This window comes from Canis aureus, chromosome 13 (assembly GCF_053574225.1).
Source record: "Canis aureus isolate CA01 chromosome 13, VMU_Caureus_v.1.0, whole genome shotgun sequence".
Classification (NCBI taxonomy): Eukaryota; Metazoa; Chordata; class Mammalia; order Carnivora; family Canidae; genus Canis; species Canis aureus.
Window position 1 is genome coordinate 9281025 of NC_135623.1, and position 16898 is coordinate 9297922.

Genomic DNA, 16898 nt, shown 5'->3' on the forward strand with positions numbered 1-16898 from the left:
CCACGCACACAAAAGAAAACTTACTCACACGAGTCCCTGGTGTGTCTAGCCCACAAAGAGATGAAGAAATGAACAATATAAAAACCAATAAGGCCGCCCTGTTTCTGAGAAGTCCCTTACACATACCCCATATTACCCTCCCACCGGGGCAATGCCCACCATCTCTCCCTCACTCCCTCCTCCTGTCAGCTTACTTCCTATAAACTCCAAATTCCTCCTCGGTCCATTAGGCAGAGCAATCAAATTCTCCCAAATTCAGCTCCAGGAACACCTCTCAAAGCCCAGGGCCCTTTGCTCACAATGCCACGCCGGGTTGGACTTTCCCAGGCTCCAGAGGGGTTTCTCCTGGACTATTTTAGCTGACCTTGTGGATTTTCTCCCCCATGCTGGGCACAGGACTGGTAAACAAAGTATATTCTCCATAAATCATAATGAAAGCTGAAATTTATGAAGCCCCTACTACTTCATATGAAGTACTTAGCATCATCTCATTCAATCTTCACAAAAATTCTATAAGATAGGATTATTATTATCCCCTTTTACAGAGGAGGACACTATATGGTTTCAGGTGCCTGTGGTCACCGTTAGCGACAGATTCCAAAGCACTTCACCAACATTGCTTAAGGGAAGGAAAAGGGAGCTAAGAGACTGGGAGAGGGGTGATGCTGGACAAACGGGGGAGGGGGAGTGCTTCATGGAGGAGATCACCCCGAGGGATACCTAGAGACTCTGGTGCTTCAAGAAGCTGCAGTGAAGAAAAGGCAAGGTGAGGAGAAGGGGGAGGAGGAGGAGGAGGAAGAAGAGGAGGTGGAGGAGGAGGAGGAGGACGCTGGACGGTGGGGGCCTGGGCAGGGAGGCTTCAAGGAGAGCATGGCCAAGGGCGGCTCCAGGAGCAACAGGAGCTTCAGTGCTTCCGGGGGCACTGAGAGGGCCTGGGGCTCGCTGGTGGCCTCCAAAAGCCTGACCTCCTAGCTGCGGCGGGAGCAGGGAGGTGAGAGGGAGATGAGGGGGTCTGGAGGTGGGGCACGGGGTGCATGGGGGGGCTCCCGGGACCGCCGACCCGTAAGGCTTGTGGTAGGCTTTCCTGCAGAAGAGGCCTGCCGGTCTGTGCTGCTAAGCCAGGTGGGTGGGGGCCTCTGCGACCTGGGGTGCAGGACCCACGGCTCGCTCTCGGCCTGCGCCCTGGAGCAGAGGAGCGACGGGCCGAGGCTCGGCCCTGGGTCAGGCTGCAGGGGCCCCCCCGACGGCCGGCGCCTCCCCTCGGGGGCAGAGGGTGGGCGCTGGCTGCGGCGCCGGGCGGGGCGGAGCTGCGCGGGCCTCGGCCCCTCGGCCGCCCTCTCGGGTGACGGCCCCGCGGCCCCCGCCCCGCCCCGCCGCATATTCAGGCGCCCGCGCGCCCGCCCCGTCCGAGAGCAGCCCGCGCCGCCCGCCCGCCCGAGCCTCCGCCGCCCGCATGGCCGCCGCCCGCCGCCTCCTGCTGCTGCTCCAGGGGCTCGCGCTCGCCCTGGCGCAGATCGTAAGTGCCGCGGCCGCCGCGCGGGGTCGGGGTGCGGGGGGCGGGGGCGGGGACGGGTCGGGGTGCGGGCCTCGGCTTCCCCTCGGCGGGGCGCACAGCGGGCGCGTCCGGGCGCCGCGAGGGAGGCGGAGGGGCCCGGGGAGCCAGGGGTCCCTGTCCGGAGGCGCGCGGCCCGGCCTGGGACAGGCGGCGCGGCCGGGAGCCCCGAGAGCCCGGGTGGCGGGCGAGACAATGGTGCCCATTCACGGGGCTCCGGTGCCCCGGCGCCGCCTCCCCCCGGGGGGCTCCAGCCAGACGCCGCTCGGCCCCGCTGCCGGGGGCCACCGGGGCGCGGGGACCCACCGGGACCGGCCCGGGCGCCAGCCTGGCACCTCGCTGCGCGGAGGGCGCGGGCCCGGGGGGGGGGGGGGGCTGCCCCGCGGAGGGCAAGCCAACGGGAAACGGAGGGGCTCCGGGGAGGGGCGCCCCCCGCGTGCTCCTTTCGGGTTAGGCGCGCCAGGCGCAGGGGGCAGGGCACCCGCTCACCGTCGGTACCTGTCGTGCGAGCGAGCGGTCCCGGAGCCCGCCGTCGCCTCCCGCTGGGACCCGCGGCGCCCCGGTCTCCCGCTCCGTCCACCGCCCTCCGCCCTCCGCCCTCCGCGACCGCGCACGGGCCCCGCGGGCCAGCGCACCGGGACGCGCTCCGCGCTCGCTCTCCGGGAGCCGGGTCCCCCCGCGGCCAACCGGGGGCCGCGCCTCGGGTCCTGAGCGCCGGGAGGGGCACCCAGGGCGCCGCACAGTCGGTTCCCCGTGAGCGCGCCGCGCCCCGGGGGGGCTCTCCGCAGGGACCCCCGCCCCCTGCACCGTCTGAGGGCCTCCCCCTGTGTGTGTTCTCAGAGAGGTCCGCCCGGAGAACCGGGGCCCCCGGGCCCCCCGGGGCCGCCGGGAGTGCCTGGATCCGACGGCATCGACGTGAGTCTCTAACCTGGGTCGGGCGGGGGGGGGCGGGGGAGCTGCGCACAAAGGGGGACTTTGTGAGCCTCGGGAGGCGGGGGGGGGGGGGGGGGTGCAGCGCCCCCTGCGGTCAGTAGGCGGCGCCGGCCTCCCCACAAGGAGCCCGTTTGTTCCTGGAAAACCCCGAAGCAGCGCGGAGAGCCGAGCGGGTGGCCGCCGCGCGCCCACAAGGGGCTGCTGTCCCGTGGCCGCCGAGCTCACAGCCGCAGCCCCCACCCCCATCCCTTCCCTTGGGGCGGGAGCCGCCCTAACCTCCGGCCCTGCCCCCGGCACGTCTGGATGCTTCCTGGGGTGGCTCGAAGCCTCGGTCAGACCGCTGCCCCGCCGAAGCCAGACCCCCGCTCTTCCTTTGCCTCCTCCTCCCCGATTTAGAAGCACGGGGCTGTCGCCGCCCTCCTAGCTCCCTAGCGGCGAGGGTTAAATGCCCCATTCAGGAGGCTCCCCCAGGAGGTCAGCTCCGTGTTTACCCATCTGGACAGACTTCTATTCAACCTGGTGCCCCCCCCCAACCCCGGGCCGCTGGGTCCCTGCCAGGCTCCCTGGCTGCCGCAGGCCCTGAGCTGCCTGAAGGCGGCTCTGGGGCTAAATATGACTCCACTGGCCCAGTCTGTCCTTTGTCACTATGAGTCCTTTGTCATGGGAGTGGGGGGGGGGGACTTCCTGCCTTGGGAACGATTGGATCGGAGCCCTTCGTAGTCCCTCTTGGCCCTTGTCCTTGTCCCAGTCTCTTCTCTTCCTGATCCCAATCCAAAAATAGCTGCTGCCCACCCAGTTCATGTCCCCTTTCATGTGTTTCTGAAAGTCCCACGTTTCTGCCACACTTGCCCAAATCCAAGAGGCGCCCACGCTCAGGTAACTTGGAACCCACAACCGTCTCTGTGGGTCCTGTAACTGGCACCTTAGCAACAGCGGTGTGTCTATAGCCTGCTTGCGTGTTGACAGCACCCTCTCCAGCCTGGCTGGGGTTGATCTCAATCCACCCATGATTTTTTTTTTGGGGGGGGGGTTGGGGGGGAAGGGAGCTATTTTCATAAAAAATAAAAAAATAATAAAAATATTAAAATGCCAGGCTGAGGGGAACCCAGAGCAGAAGAGAAGAGAGTGAGGAGAGGGCATGTGGGACCAGCCAGCCAGGGCCTGTGTGTGGCCATTTGGGGTAGTGTGAGCCACAGGGTGCTATTTGACCGACTTGTATCTTGCAGGGTGACAAGGGGCCCCCTGGGAAAGCCGGCCCTCCGGTGAGTGCTTTTTCTGCTTTGACCTTTGACCTTTCTGGGTCTTGCCCTCCTCTGGCTAATATTTGCCCAACCTCTGTTTTTAAGGGACTGAAGGGAGAGCCTGGCAAACCCGGGCCAGATGGGCCTGATGGGAAGCCTGGGATTGATGTAAGTACCTGAGTGTCGGCTAAAGCAGGTTAGAGCTGCACTCCCTGACTTTCAGAGCCCAGTTCTGGCATCTTCCCTGCTTTTCTGTTCAGAGCAGGGCAGCAGGATGGAGACTGTACAGCTATGAGTTCCCTTCACCTTCATGTGGCTCATGACCTCACAGCCACCCGGAAGCATGGATCGCAGGCACATGGGGTCCCAAAGAGGGGTTCTGTTCCTCTGCAGCAGCTAATGGGTTTACTCTCACATTTCTGGCCTCCAAGTACAGATCGAATGCTGTGGATGGAGCTGTCCCTTCCTTCCCTGCCATACCCTACCCCCTCGCAGCCCCAGGAGAACTCAGGAGAGGAATATTATTGACTGATACCACAAAATTCCCAGGGACGCCAAGGTCACAGGCTCCTGGACACAGCCAGGACTACTGGGACAGTCATCTGATTGGGGAATACACTTGGGTTAATCACTAAAAGATGGAGGACAAAGAGGTCCCATGATCCCATGAGTTGTCTTTGTCCTGCTGGCTCAAGAGGTGTCATCAGAGCTATGAGCAGCCCTCAGGACCCCTCCAAAATTTTCCACACCCTGCAAAGATTAAAAATCACATGCCTTCCACTAGCGCCTTGGTTCTCACATCTATGCAGAGAGGTGAACGTGATTAACCCATTTTGCAGATGTGAACACTAAGGATCAGAAGAAGTTGCCAAGGGCAGGCCTACCTCTAGGTCTCCCAGGCTGCTAACCTGGCAGGTGTGAGGCCTGCCCAGACAAATCCTTGGGCCTTGGTTTCTCATCTTTCAAAAGAGGGGAATTACTCTGCCTGCTTGCCTCCCACGGTTGTTGTGGAAACTGGGGGAAGAGAAAGCAAGGTGTTGAGGCCCCTTGGCCTTCCTGGAGCAGGTGAAGGGCAGCTTGGGCCCATCCAGGAGAGACCTCAGGCCCTGGCTTATCGCATGGTTCAGGGAACAGGTTTGCCCTTCCCTGATCTACCTTCTTGTTCTTCCCCAGGGTCTAACTGGAGCCAAGGGGGAGCCTGGCCCCATGGGGATCCCTGGAGTCAAGGTAAGTGGCCTGCTGAGGACTCAGCTTGGGTATTCCAGGGGGGAGGGTGGGCTGTAGTAGACAGGAGCAGGGACATAGGAGACCCCAGCCTCTGAACCTGTCCCATTGCTCCTTCAGGGCCAGCCTGGGCTCCCCGGTCCCCCTGGCCTGCCGGTGAGTGACATCTGGGCTCCAAGGGATGCTTTTACAGGGGGGGGGGGGCGGGGGAGGAACTTGGAGAAGGAGCCATGAACCCGAACTCCTTTCCTTCTGTTCCAGGGCCCTGGCTTTGCTGGACCTCCTGTAAGTCTTCCCGGATGGAACAGGGGCCCTGAGACTCTTGGGGAAGGAGGACACAGAAGGGCTTCCAGGGGACTGGACATGAAGGGGAGGGGCCAGCACACTGGGATGGTGTCAAGCACAGGCACACTTGCCGGGAGGACTCTGGGCCAGCTCACGCTGGGCCTGTCTGCTGGCTCTGGGATTCTCCGGCCCCTAAAGCCCTAAGCTGCCAGTGTCTCTGGGCTTGGCTGCAAAGTAAAAGTGGGGAAGGGGCCTCTGGGTAGCAGAGTCCCGACCTTTGTGTCAGGGTGAGCTAACCCTCCGAGGCATCCTGGCCAGTGACGGCTCTGCTCCTAGGGACCACCTGGACCTGTTGGCCTCCCCGGTGAGATTGGAATCACAGGCCCCAAGGTGAGCCCCAGCGCCCCCCTCCGCACTCTCTGCCTCCTGCCCTTTACCTCCAAGCTAGCCTACTTCTGGGTCTGGGGCAGAAACCCCTCCTGCTGAGCCCACCCTGCCGTAGAACTTTCAGGCAAAAAGAAGCCGACCTGGAGGACGGAGTGGGCAGGGCAGTAGCGGGAGGGGGGCAGAGTGACACTGGCAGTGCCAGGCAGAATAAATTTTGGCCCCTTTTGCTTCCAGGGGGATCCCGGACCAGATGGGCCATCGGGGCCCCCGGGGCCACCTGGCAAACCGGTAAGTGTCCTCGGACCTCCCACATGGGTCAGGATGAGGGCCTCTGGCACAAGCCTGGGGTGGGAAAGGTTGGGGTCGGGCTCCTTCTTCATACATCTCCCTCAGGGCCGACCCGGAACCATCCAGGGCCTGGAAGGCAGCGCGGATTTCTTGGTGAGCCACGGGCCTGGGGCGGGTGGGCTCTGGAGGTGGAGTCACGGGGAGGGGGAGAGGCTGCGGCTTCAACCTAGAGGGGTGAGAGGAGGGTTCGGGAGTTGGCAAGATGGGGAGCACAGCCCCGCTGGCCTGAGGCAAGCCAGTGACCCCAGAACCCGGCGGGATTTTCTTTCCAGTGTCCGACCAACTGTCCGGCAGGGGTGAAAGGCCCCCCAGGGCTGCAGGGGGTGAAGGTAAGTCACTGGCGCAAGGCTTTGGGGGGCAGAGCAGGTGTTTGGGGGTGGACCTCACACCGAGCTCCCTCCTTCCCTTCAGGGGCATCCTGGCAAACGCGGGGTTCTGGGCGATTCTGGCCGCCAGGGGAAGCCGGTGAGTGTGAGGGCAGAGGCCCGGCAGGTGGTGGGAAGAGGGCTCACAGGGGCCTCCCCTCCTCATCCCCCCTCCTTCCCCTGTGGGTCTCTGGGGCCCGAGCCTTGAGCTGAGAAGCAGGAGGCCCAGTGTGTCCCTGGGCAAGTCCGTTCTCCTCCTGGGTGTCCATTTCTCCTCTGTCTGTCACACATGGGACTGTCTGGGTTCTAGGGTCCTGCCTGTCTGATCACTCATTCCTGCCCCCCTAGGGTCCCAAGGGAGATGTGGGTGCCTCTGGAGAGCAAGGCATCCCTGGACCACCGGTAAGGAACACTCGGCGCCCCCCACCTCAGGGCCCTCCCCTCCTCATCCTACGGCATCTTAGTGGAGCCACCCCCTGGGTCTGGCCTCCAACCTGAAAAAGAAACAGCCGCGTGCAGGTGGCATGTCTCTGGGTGGGGGAGGGAGGCCAAGGCGGTCAGAAATCGGGGGACAGGAGCCAAGGCTGTCAGCCAGCAGACCCAGCCGAGGCCCAGGTTTGGCAGTGTCCCCCGAGTGACCTTGATGAGTCCCTCCCCGGTCCCTGAGCCTCCTTGTCCCCTCTCTGAGGTCGGGACTATGCCCCCTGCCTCAGAGGGGCGTGGTGAACAGCAGGGGTGGGGGTCAGAGAAGCTGCAATGAAGTGGAATTGCCATTGCTGTCATTCTTCTGTCTTGACAGGGTCCCCAGGGCATCAGGGGCTACCCGGGCATGGAGGGACCCAAAGGAGAGATGGTAAGTCAGCCGGGAGTACTGCAAGAGTCGTCATGACCCGCCCTCTGGCCTCTGCGCTCTGGCAGCACTGACTGTCCCTCTCCTGTCCCCAGGGTCCTCGTGGGTACAAAGGCATGGTGGGCTCCATTGGTGCTGCCGGGTCACCCGTAAGTGTCCTCTTGCTCCCGCTGGAGCTCCTGGGGCTACAAGGGGAGGGTGGCTTCCCCCCGAGCCCGGGTGACCTGGATTCCCCTTTGTCCTTCTTGCCAGGGTGAGGAAGGTCCACGGGGGCCACCGGGCCGAGCGGGGGAGAAGGGCGATGTGGTGAGTCCTCAGCCACCGCTTGTCGGGTCGGGGCCCCTGGACAGCACTGGGCAGGACTCAGCTCCCCCTGGGGCTCGAGTGTGAGCGGGTGTGTGCGTGCTCTGGGTGTCTGCCCAGGTGTGTGTGTGTGCGCCAGTGTGTGTTACTCTGTGTCTGTGCGGATGCATGGGGGGGGTGTGTGGACTCCGTGCTGTGCTGCGCAGGTGTGCACACATGGGTCACTCTGCACGTGCGTGTGTGCGGGTGTGTGCATGCGTGTGTGTCACTCTGTGTCTGTGCGGATGCATGGGGGTGTGTGTAGACTCCGTGCTGTGCTGTGCAGGTGTGCACACATGGGTCACTCTGTGCATCTGCACGTGCGTGTGTGCGGGTGTGTGCATGCGTGTGTGTCACTCTGTGTCTGTGCGGATGCATGGGGGTGTGTGCAGACTCCGTGCTGTGCTGTGCAGGTGTGCACACATGGGTCACTCTGTGCGTCTGCACGTGCGTGTGTGCATGCGTGTGCGTTACTCTGTGTCAGTGCGCGTGAGCGACTGGTGTGGGGCAGGAGCCTTTGCGCTGGGAGCCCCGCACCCCAGCAGCCCCACTCCTGCAAGCCCAGCCTGCGCTGAGCAAATTCAGCTTGAGAGAAGCGGCGGGATCTGGTCCCAGGCCCGTGGCGGCCAGACAATGACATTCCAGCAGATCAGCCACGGGGCTAATGGGATTTGGGCCACGTCCCAAACCTCTGAACTTCCTTTTTTTTTTTAATTAATTGACTTCATTTTTGAGCAGTTTTGAGTTTAGAGAGAAGTTGAGCAGAAAGTAAACGTTTTTTGGCCGTGCCAGTTTTTAAACGTACATAAAAGTAGAGAGAATTCTAGAACGACCTCCATATACCTGTCTCCCCAAGGTGACATTCTGTCGCAGTCAATCCACCACTTTGTGGCTCATGTTTCCAAGCAAATCCCCTCATATGTCATTTCACCCCTAAATACTTCTTTTTTTTTTTTTAATACTTCTTTTTTAAAGATTTTATTTATTTATTCGTGAGAGACACAGAGAGAGAGAGGGAGAGAGACAGAGACACAAGCAGAGGGAGAAGCAGGCTCCATGCAGGGAGCCTGACGTGGGACTCGATCCCGGGACCCCAGGGTCACGCCCTGGGCTGAAGGCAGATGCTCAACCGCTGAGCCACCCGGACGCCCCACCCTTAAATACTTCTGCATGTCTCTACATACAAGGACTTTTACAAGGAAGTACTGCAAGAGTCGTATTTTTACAAGGAAAAATAAGGACTTTTCCTCCCCAAAATCACACTATCCTTCATTATCATACCAACAAAATGATCAATTATTCCTTAATGTCCGCAAAATAACCAGTCTGTGTTCCGTGTTTCCTAATTATCTCAATAATGTCTCTTCAGAGGGCACCTGGGTGGCTCGGTTGGTACATGGCTGCCTTGGGCTCACATCATGATCCCAGGGTCCTGGGATGGAGACCACCCCTGCCCCCCACCCCTGCATCTGGGCTCCCTGCTCATTGGGGAGCCTGCTTCTCCTCCAACTCCCTGGCTCTGTCGCCATCTCTGTCTCTCTCTCAAATAAATAAATACAATCTTAAAAAAAAAAAAAAAAAAGCGGGAACCCTGGGTGGCTCAGCGGTTTAGCACCTGCCTTCAGCCTAGGGTGTGATCCTGAAGTCCCGGGATCGAGTCCCACGTCGGGCTCCATGCATGGAGCCTGCTTCTCCCTCTGCCTGTGTCTCTGCCTCTCTCTCTCTCTCTCTATGTCTATCGTGAATAAATAAAATCTTAAAAAAAAAAAAAAGTCCCTTCAAGGTTCTTGTTCAAATCAAGACCCAAAATCCACACATTGTATTGAGTTGTTGTGTTTCTTCAGTAAGTGGAGCTCAGAGCCCAGGTGGGGGAGGTCCCGGTGGACCTCCAGTTCCTTCCCCTGGACGTGCCCCATCCAGTCCCATCGGTGCGGGGCTGACTTCTGCTACCGCCCCCCCAGTTCCCAGGCCCCCTCCCTCAGCTTCTGCTCCGTGTTCCTGTGCCAAGAGGGATCCTGGGCCCGACACCTTCTCATCACCTCTCTGAACAGCCAGGTGGGGGTTCGGCACCCTGAAGGTGACCTCATTTCTGTCTACTTTGCAGGGTGGCCAAGGTCTCCGAGGACCTCAGGGCATAACAGGCCCGAAGGGAGCAACCGTAAGTGGCCCAGGGCTACCCCGACAGAGAGTGGGTCAGTCTGTCCCAGGTCCTAGAGGACAGGGAGCCTGGGATTCTAGGAGGACAGAGGGCGGGCTGCTCTGTGACCTGGGAAAAGCCCTCTTGCTGGGCTGTAGTTCCTTCACCTGCAAATAGGGTGATGGTGGAGCAGAGGGTGGGGGGATCTTGCGGCAATCTGGGACACTTGTCCCCCACTCAGAGGAAGGACTGCGGTCTGTCCCCCCAGACCCTCCTCCCATTTCTGCTCCCCTCCCAGTTGGCTGGTGGGGGTTCTTGAGATAACCAGACCCACTTCCTACCCTCATGCTGCAGCGGTCACACAGGGACGTGTGGGTGGCCTAACCCCAGGCGTCTCCCCACTGTGAGTCTCCCTTCAACTTTCCTTCTGAGCAGGGGCCCCCAGGCATCGATGGCAAGGATGGGACCCCAGGCACGCCAGGCATGAAGGTAGGAGTGGGGACTGCCGGTGGGTTTGGGAGGGTCGGGGTCCCTCCTGGCTCAGGCCAGTCTCATCACACTGATCCCGGAGGCCTAGGAGCCTGGGATCCTCAGGTGTGTCACGGACACAGCCCTGCTTGCCTCTGGGCCTCAGTTTCCCTACTGGCACTTGAGTGGAAGCCATGGACCCTCTTGCTGGGGCTTTCACTTGTGCCTCTGTTCTCCGTGTCTCCCAGGGCAGTGCGGGACAGGCAGGGCGGCCAGGAAACCAAGGCCACCAAGGCCTAGCGGTGAGTGGGGGGATCCCAGGGGCTGCCCCACGGGCACACTGCTTCTCCTCCTCAGGGCTGCCCACTCCCTCCTGGCGGCATGGGTGGCTGATGAGGCTGGGTGTGAACACACACCCAGGGTTCTCGCTCTAGTCCTTGTCCCCACGCAGCCCAGGCCCCATCACCATCTCTGTGGCCACTCAGATTCCCTGTGTTGGCTCCTCCCCACTGAAGTGCTCTCCGTGGCCCCCATTGCTTCCAGGAAAGCCATTCCATCCAGTGCTCCAAGACAGAGTCCCCGGGGCACACTGAGTGGCAGGGAGAGTTGTGAACAGGACAGTCACAGTGCTTGTCCTCACAGCCCACCCTAACTGACGCCACCCTACCCTTCCATCCTCATCAGCCACTGCCCCCGGGTCCTCCCCTTTCTCGGCTGTTGGCTGTTCTAACCCCACACCTTCAGGCCTTTGCAGGCGCTGCTGCTTGGACCGCCCTTCCCCATCTCTCTGGGCCTTGTCACCGTTCAGGGCCACCTCCATCCCACGCCTTCCGGGAGCCCAGTCCATGGGCGCCTCGCCTCCCTCCCTGCTGGGGGCACTGAGGCCAAAGCCTGATAACACGCCCAGGTGCAGAGCACGTTCCTACATGTGTTCACGTGTGCCTGTTAGCGCAGGGGCCTCCTCTCCTCCCTGCAGGCTGCAGGCCCCTGTGCCACCCCTCCACACACTCCCACACACACCCCCACACCCCCACTCCCACCAGGGCTCAGGGCTCAGTCAGGTTTGTGAGGCCAGGACTGGGCCTCCCAAAGGAGGGGGTCTGGATTGGGGATGGGAGGTAAAGCCGGAGATGCCTGGGGTTCCCCAAAGCCAGGGTAGAAACTGATACCAACTTCTTTCTACAGGGCGTGCCGGGCCAGCCTGGGACAAAAGGAGGCCCGGGAGACAAGGTATGGTGACTCCAGGCTGGGGACAGAACTGGCTTCATCTGAGCAAGGGAGCCTGCGGGCAGGGTCCAGGGGCATGGCTCAAAGACTGCAAGGCCAGGCCTCACCCCAGGTTCAAGGACATGGCCTGGACACAAGTCCCCTTGGGCCTCACCACCTCCCGCTTGCCCCCTCCCCCTGCCCTCCTTGGGGACAAGAGACACGGCTCCCAATCCAGAGGAGGAAACAAATACGGGAAAATCTGTGGACTCCAGAAGACCTGACCAAAAACACCGTATCCCCAATTCATGTGGTTCTAGATTCTGTTTAGGGTTCACCAGGCTCCCCAAGGTCAAGGGCTTGCCTGGGCCCCCCAGACTCACCTTAAAACTGTGTTTTCCTGCAGGGTGAACCAGGCCAGCAGGGCCTCCCTGGATTCTCTGGTCCCCCTGGGAAGGAGGTAAGTGCTCTCCCCAGAACACAGGGCTCTTGCACCGGCCCCCCTCCCAGGCCTGAAGACCCTGCACCCAGCATATGAGGCCTGGGTGAGGTGTGGGGTGAAGCCCTAGTGCGGGGGGTGCCCTGGATCCCAGTCTGGGCTGTGCCACTGACCCCACTGACCCAGGGGTGCTCCCTTTTCCTCTCTGGGTGGTCGTTTCTCTATGTACAATGCAGTGATGGTGGGGATCAGTTCTGTCCTGTATGGGTGTCCCCTCCTCCGATGGCCACACTGACCCGAGCTAAGAATCCAGCAGACAGTCATTCATTCATTCAATCATTCATTCCATAAACATTCACCAAATCCCTGTAGCTGTGTTGGACGAGACAGTCTCTCACTCAGAGCTAAAGTGTAGTGGAAAAGGCGGATCTTGAACCTACGATCACAGGATAGTAACTACAGCTGTGGGTCCTATTGGAGGAGGAGTACGGGGACCCGAAGGACAGAGCACAAGGAAAGGCTTCCCTGATGAAGTGACTCAGCTGAGGCCCAGGGCAGCCAGGGGCCAACGGCTCACTCCCAATTTCTGTCCCCCAGGGAGAGCCAGGACCTCAAGGAGAAATTGGACCCCGAGGCATCATGGGGCAGAAGGTGAGGGCCTGGCACAGCGGTTTCTGCCGCCTGCCCGCTCCCCGGGCACTCGGGGACCCAGATGTGGGTCCTACCAAGGCTCCAGCACCCGCCTAGTCCTGCCCAGGCTGCGTGGGGCCTTCCCAGCAAGGGCCGATCGCTGGTGTGTGACGCGGAGCAAGGGGCTCCAAGCTGGGACAGCGGAGGGGAGGGCACCCTGACCAGCAGGATCGGGGTCGGAGAGGGGGCTGGGGGGGTGCCCCTGCTGACCCCGTGCTCCTCATCCTTTCTTTTCGTTTCAGGGTGACCAGGGTGAGAGGGGGCCGGTGGGGCAGCCAGGCCCTCAGGGACGGCAGGTAAGTGGAGGTGGCTGGGAGGGGCAGCAGGGAGAAGCCTGGGCGCCCCCTGCCATTTACTGCTCTGGATTCTTGTCTCCTCAGGGCCCCAAGGGGGAGCAGGGCCCCCCCGGAATTCCAGGGCCCCAAGGCTTGCCAGGCATCAAGGGAGACAAGGTACAGAAGGGGCTGGAAAATACCTGGGAGCAAGGCCCCAAGACCTGCCGGGTGCGGGGGATGGAGCGGGCTGGAGGGGCGAGGCGGGGCGCGGCGGGCTGCAGGGGGTGTGGCCAGAAGGGGGGGCGTGACCTCACCAAGCCCTGCCTCCCCGCTTGCTGCAGGGCTTCCCGGGGAAGACCGGCCCCCGCGGCAGCGTGGTGAGTAGCAGCGTCCTGGGCAGCGGCGGGGTGGGAGGGATGGGTGATGGGGGGTGGGGGTGATGGGTGATAGGGGGTGGAGGTGGGGGTAATGGGGGGTGGAGGTGTGGGTGATGGTGACGGGGGTGGGGGTGATGGGGGTGGAGGTGGGTGTGATGGGTGATGGGGGGTGGAGGTGGGGGCGATGGGTGGGGGTGATGTGGGTGGAGGTGGGGATCGTGATGGGGGTGGAGGTGGGGCTGATGGGTGGTTGAGGTGGGGGTGATGGGGGGTGGAGGTGGCTGGGCGGCCGCCGCTGCTCTGACCCGCGGTGCTTAATCTGCAGGGCGACCCGGGGGTGGCCGGCCTCCGGGGAGAGAAAGGCGAGAAGGTGAGCGGGCGGCGCGGGGCGGGCGGGGCGCGCGGGGCGCGCGGGGCTTCAGCGCCCGGTGACCGAGCTGCCTGTACCTGCAGGGCGAGTCCGGCGAGCCGGGGCCCAAGGGACAGGTGAGTCCAGCCCCTGCGACGCCGCCTTCCCCCTACCCGGGGCGCTGCTCCCCTCCCCCCCTCCCCGGCACGTGCGAAGTCTCACCCGCGCTCCGCCCCGGCAGCAAGGAGTCCGCGGAGAAGCCGGCTACCCGGGCCCCAGCGGGGATGCGGGCGCCCCGGGGGTGCAGGGCTACCCCGGGCCCCCCGGCCCTCGAGGACTGGCGGGAGACCGAGGCGTGCCCGGACTGCCCGGGAGACAGGGCGTGGCGGTGAGTCGGCGGGGCCGGGGCCGGGGCCGGGGCGGGGCCGGGGCCGGGGCCGGCGGGGCTTCTTCCTGGAGGCCTCCTCTGCCCGCAGGGCCGGGACGCCAGCGACCAGCACATCGTGACCGTGATGATGAAGATGATGCAAGGTGAGGGCGGGCGGCCCCTCCTCCGCCCTCGCTGGTCTTCGGTTTCCGCGAAGGCAGAGGAGGAGGAGGGGGCAGGACGCTCGTGGCTCACGCGTCTCCACACCTGGGGGTCTTCACACCTGGGGCCCGGGCTGGACTGAGCTGACCCCATCTCACTGACCTCCCTCCCTCCCTCCTTCCCTCCCTCCAGAGCAACTGGCAGAGGTCGCTGTGAGTGCCAAGCGGGAGGCCCTGGGTGCCATCGGGATGGTGGGTCCGCCAGGACCCCCCGGGCCTCCTGGGTACCCAGGCAAGCAGGGACCTCATGGGCACCCTGGCCCTCGGGGCGTTCCTGGCATCGTGGGAGCCGTGGGTCAGATTGGCAACACCGGCCCCAAGGGTGAGTGCTGATCGGGGTGCAGGTGGGGTTATGGGCTCTGTGGGCTGATGGCTCAGCCTCTTGGTTTCTCTCCTCATCCCCCCTCAGGATCCCCTGTTCCCTCCGCCAAGGGTTCCAGAAGTCATATGTGACTCCTGGGCTTTCTCAGTAGCAAATTGATGGAAATGAATGTACTATTTTATAACTTGGGGTTTGGGGGAGAGGGGTTGTTGTAAATTTGCTTAGTGGTGCCCCGTAAACATCTGTGTCTCTGGAAGCCGCGTAGCAAAGTCGTAAAGCACGCAAACTCGAGTCACAAGACAGGTGTCTGTCCAGACCCTGCTACTTTCCCCTTGCGGACCTGGACAAGTTTCCTGATAATCTCCCTGGGCCCTAGATTTCTCATCTGTAAACGGGGGGTTAGTAAGCACCGCCTCATACAGTCCTGAGGATTACACGTGGAGGTAATTTCAGTAGCGTCGGAACATGGTAAAGGCTGGCTGGATGCTCATTAGACGCTCTCCGTAATGAACCCGACCGGCTGTACCTTCCATTCTGCCTGGACTTTCCTTTATTTAGTTTTAAAAGATTTTATTTATTCATGAGACACACACACACACACACACACACACACACACACACAGAGGCAGAGGGAGAAGCAGGCTCCATGCACCGGGAGTCCGACGTGGGACTCGATCCCATCCCGGGTCTCCAGGATCACGCCCTGGGCTGAAGGCGGCGCTAAACCGCCGAGCCACCTGCCCTGGACTCTCCTCTGTGTAACCAGTTCTACCGACATTTCCAACTTCTTTTTAGTATAAAACTAGAACAAAACAGGAATAACTGCTGCGTGGGAAATGGGACATGAAATAGCAACCAAAGTCGCAAACTTTGAATTTCCAGTTCTGCAAAACGACAGCTCCTTTCTTTCTCCGCAGGAAAACGTGGAGAGAAGGGTGACCGGGGAGAGATGGGACGCGGGCACCCCGGGATGCCTGGGCCCCCCGGGATCCCAGGTAAGACCTTGGCCCTGCCCCTGGGTCCCTGGGATTCATGACCCGCAGACACCGGGTCTCTGCCGTGGAGGCCTCTCCTGCTCGCCCACGCCCCATTCCTCCAGCTTCGGGTCCCTCTGGAACACCCAGGAGCACTGGGTGGGCTCCGTCCTGCCCCCCCCCCCCCCCCCCGCCTGCCTCCCTGAAAAACAGCACTTGCCCCCCTGGCGCTGGGACAGGCGGTGCCCCTGACGGCGGGGTCTTCTCCCTTCCGTAGGGCTCCCCGGCCGGCCCGGGCAGGCAATCAACGGCAAGGACGGGGCCCGCGGCGCCCCAGGGGCCCCGGGGGAAGCAGGCCGACCGGGTCCGCCGGGCCCCGCGGGGCTGCCCGGCTTCTGTGAGCCCGCGGCCTGCCTGGCAGCCTCGGCCTACGCCTCTGCGCGCCTCACAGAGCCCGGATCCATCAAAGGGCCATGAGCAGGAGGCCAGGACAGAGCCTGGCGGGCATCCTGGGGGGTGGGGGGGGACTAGATTCCAGCGGGGTGGACACGCACCCCATCCCTCAGACCAGGAAGCCAGCTTTCCAGACCCTTCCATCCGGGACCCTGGAGTCCTGAGGAAAAGGAAATTCTAAGATTCGGGGGAAGCGAAGGGAGGGCATTGGGATGAAAAGGTGAGGCCAACAGACGGCAAGGGTCACTGGAGAGTCCCAGCTCCAAAGAGGTGGCTTTCCTCCCAGAGCACGACTCACAAGGTACCAAAGCAAATGTCTCCGTAATCTGTGCTGTCCTCCAGTGGCCACCTCTTTGGGGCAGGTGGACTGAGGTCTCTGCCGGTCCCTGAGCCCACCTTCCTCCCCTGGACTTGCTGGGTGACTGCTGGTGGGTGACCCACCCCGAGGTGGCCGTCTGAAGCGGCCCCACTACTTCCTCCCTGCGTCCCTCCCATCTGAGTATTTAAGCACCCCTCCCCCTTCTCTTCCTGGCCTTACCCCCACCCACCCTGAGATCCACCCCAGCCTTTCTGTAAATAAACTCCCCCCCCCCCCCCCCCCCGACTTGGGTACAAACTAAGATGGGAGTTGGAGTTCATTTCTGGTGGACTGGGGGCGGGAGGTTGTTGCCCGGCACCCCCCCCACCCCCGTCTGGGCAGGAGGGTCAGGGGCCCTGGAGGGGCGGCATGCGCTTTCCTCGGGGCACCCTGAATGTGAGCATGAGGACGCAGGGGACATTCGGGGAATATCTGTGGGAAGGACCTGGGGCGGAGTCGGGACGGTGACCTGCTGTGTAACTTTGGGCAAATCCCTTCACAGCCTCTGTACGGCTGTAGCAGGGACCCAGCCAAGTCCCAGGAGGACACACCCAGCGTCTTGCCGGGCCCAGCGCAGGGAAGGTCCTCTGGAGACCCACTGTGCTGGCCCTGGTGCGGGAACTCATAGCGAAAGACCCAAAGACTTGGTTCTTGCCTTCAGGGGTTCCCAGATCTGTGGCACCGGATGAGAGCAGAAGGGACATTCATGCCACTTTCCCTCGAGAGACGTCCAGG

General features: G+C 62.3%; 1 protein-coding gene across 1 annotated transcript; it reads left to right on the forward strand.

Annotated features, from left to right (window-relative positions):
* Positions 1–1401: 1401 nt before the first annotated feature.
* COL9A2 (collagen type IX alpha 2 chain) lies at positions 1402–16425 on the forward strand. Its single transcript, XM_077844566.1, has 32 exons — positions 1402–1516; positions 2393–2467; positions 3712–3747; positions 3832–3894; positions 4900–4953; positions 5071–5106; positions 5212–5235; positions 5572–5625; positions 5857–5910; positions 6016–6063; positions 6243–6299; positions 6382–6435; positions 6684–6737; positions 7135–7188; positions 7281–7334; positions 7438–7491; positions 9632–9685; positions 10100–10153; positions 10381–10434; positions 11318–11362; positions 11745–11798; positions 12375–12428; positions 12710–12763; positions 12848–12919; positions 13084–13119; positions 13445–13489; positions 13573–13605; positions 13710–13856; positions 13945–13999; positions 14190–14378; positions 15296–15373; positions 15630–16425. Exons 1-32 carry the CDS (start codon positions 1454–1456, stop codon positions 15827–15829), a joined length of 2058 nt encoding a protein of 685 aa, XP_077700692.1. The 5' UTR covers positions 1402–1453; the 3' UTR covers positions 15830–16425.
* Positions 16426–16898: the final 473 nt, after the last annotated feature.

What these genes read in the sequence shown, in the direction of transcription:
- COL9A2 (XM_077844566.1), top strand. Translation starts at nt 1,454, where the DNA reads ATGGCCGCCGCCCGCCGCCTCCTGCTGCTGCTCCAGGGGCTCGCGCTC. An exon ending in CAGGCACGCCAGGCATGAAG is followed by an intron (nt 10,154 to 10,380) that starts GTAGGAGTGGGG and finishes CGTGTCTCCCAG; the next exon opens with GGCAGTGCGGGACAGGCAGG. An exon ending in GGGGAGAGAAAGGCGAGAAG is followed by an intron (nt 13,490 to 13,572) that starts GTGAGCGGGCGG and finishes CTGTACCTGCAG; the next exon opens with GGCGAGTCCGGCGAGCCGGG.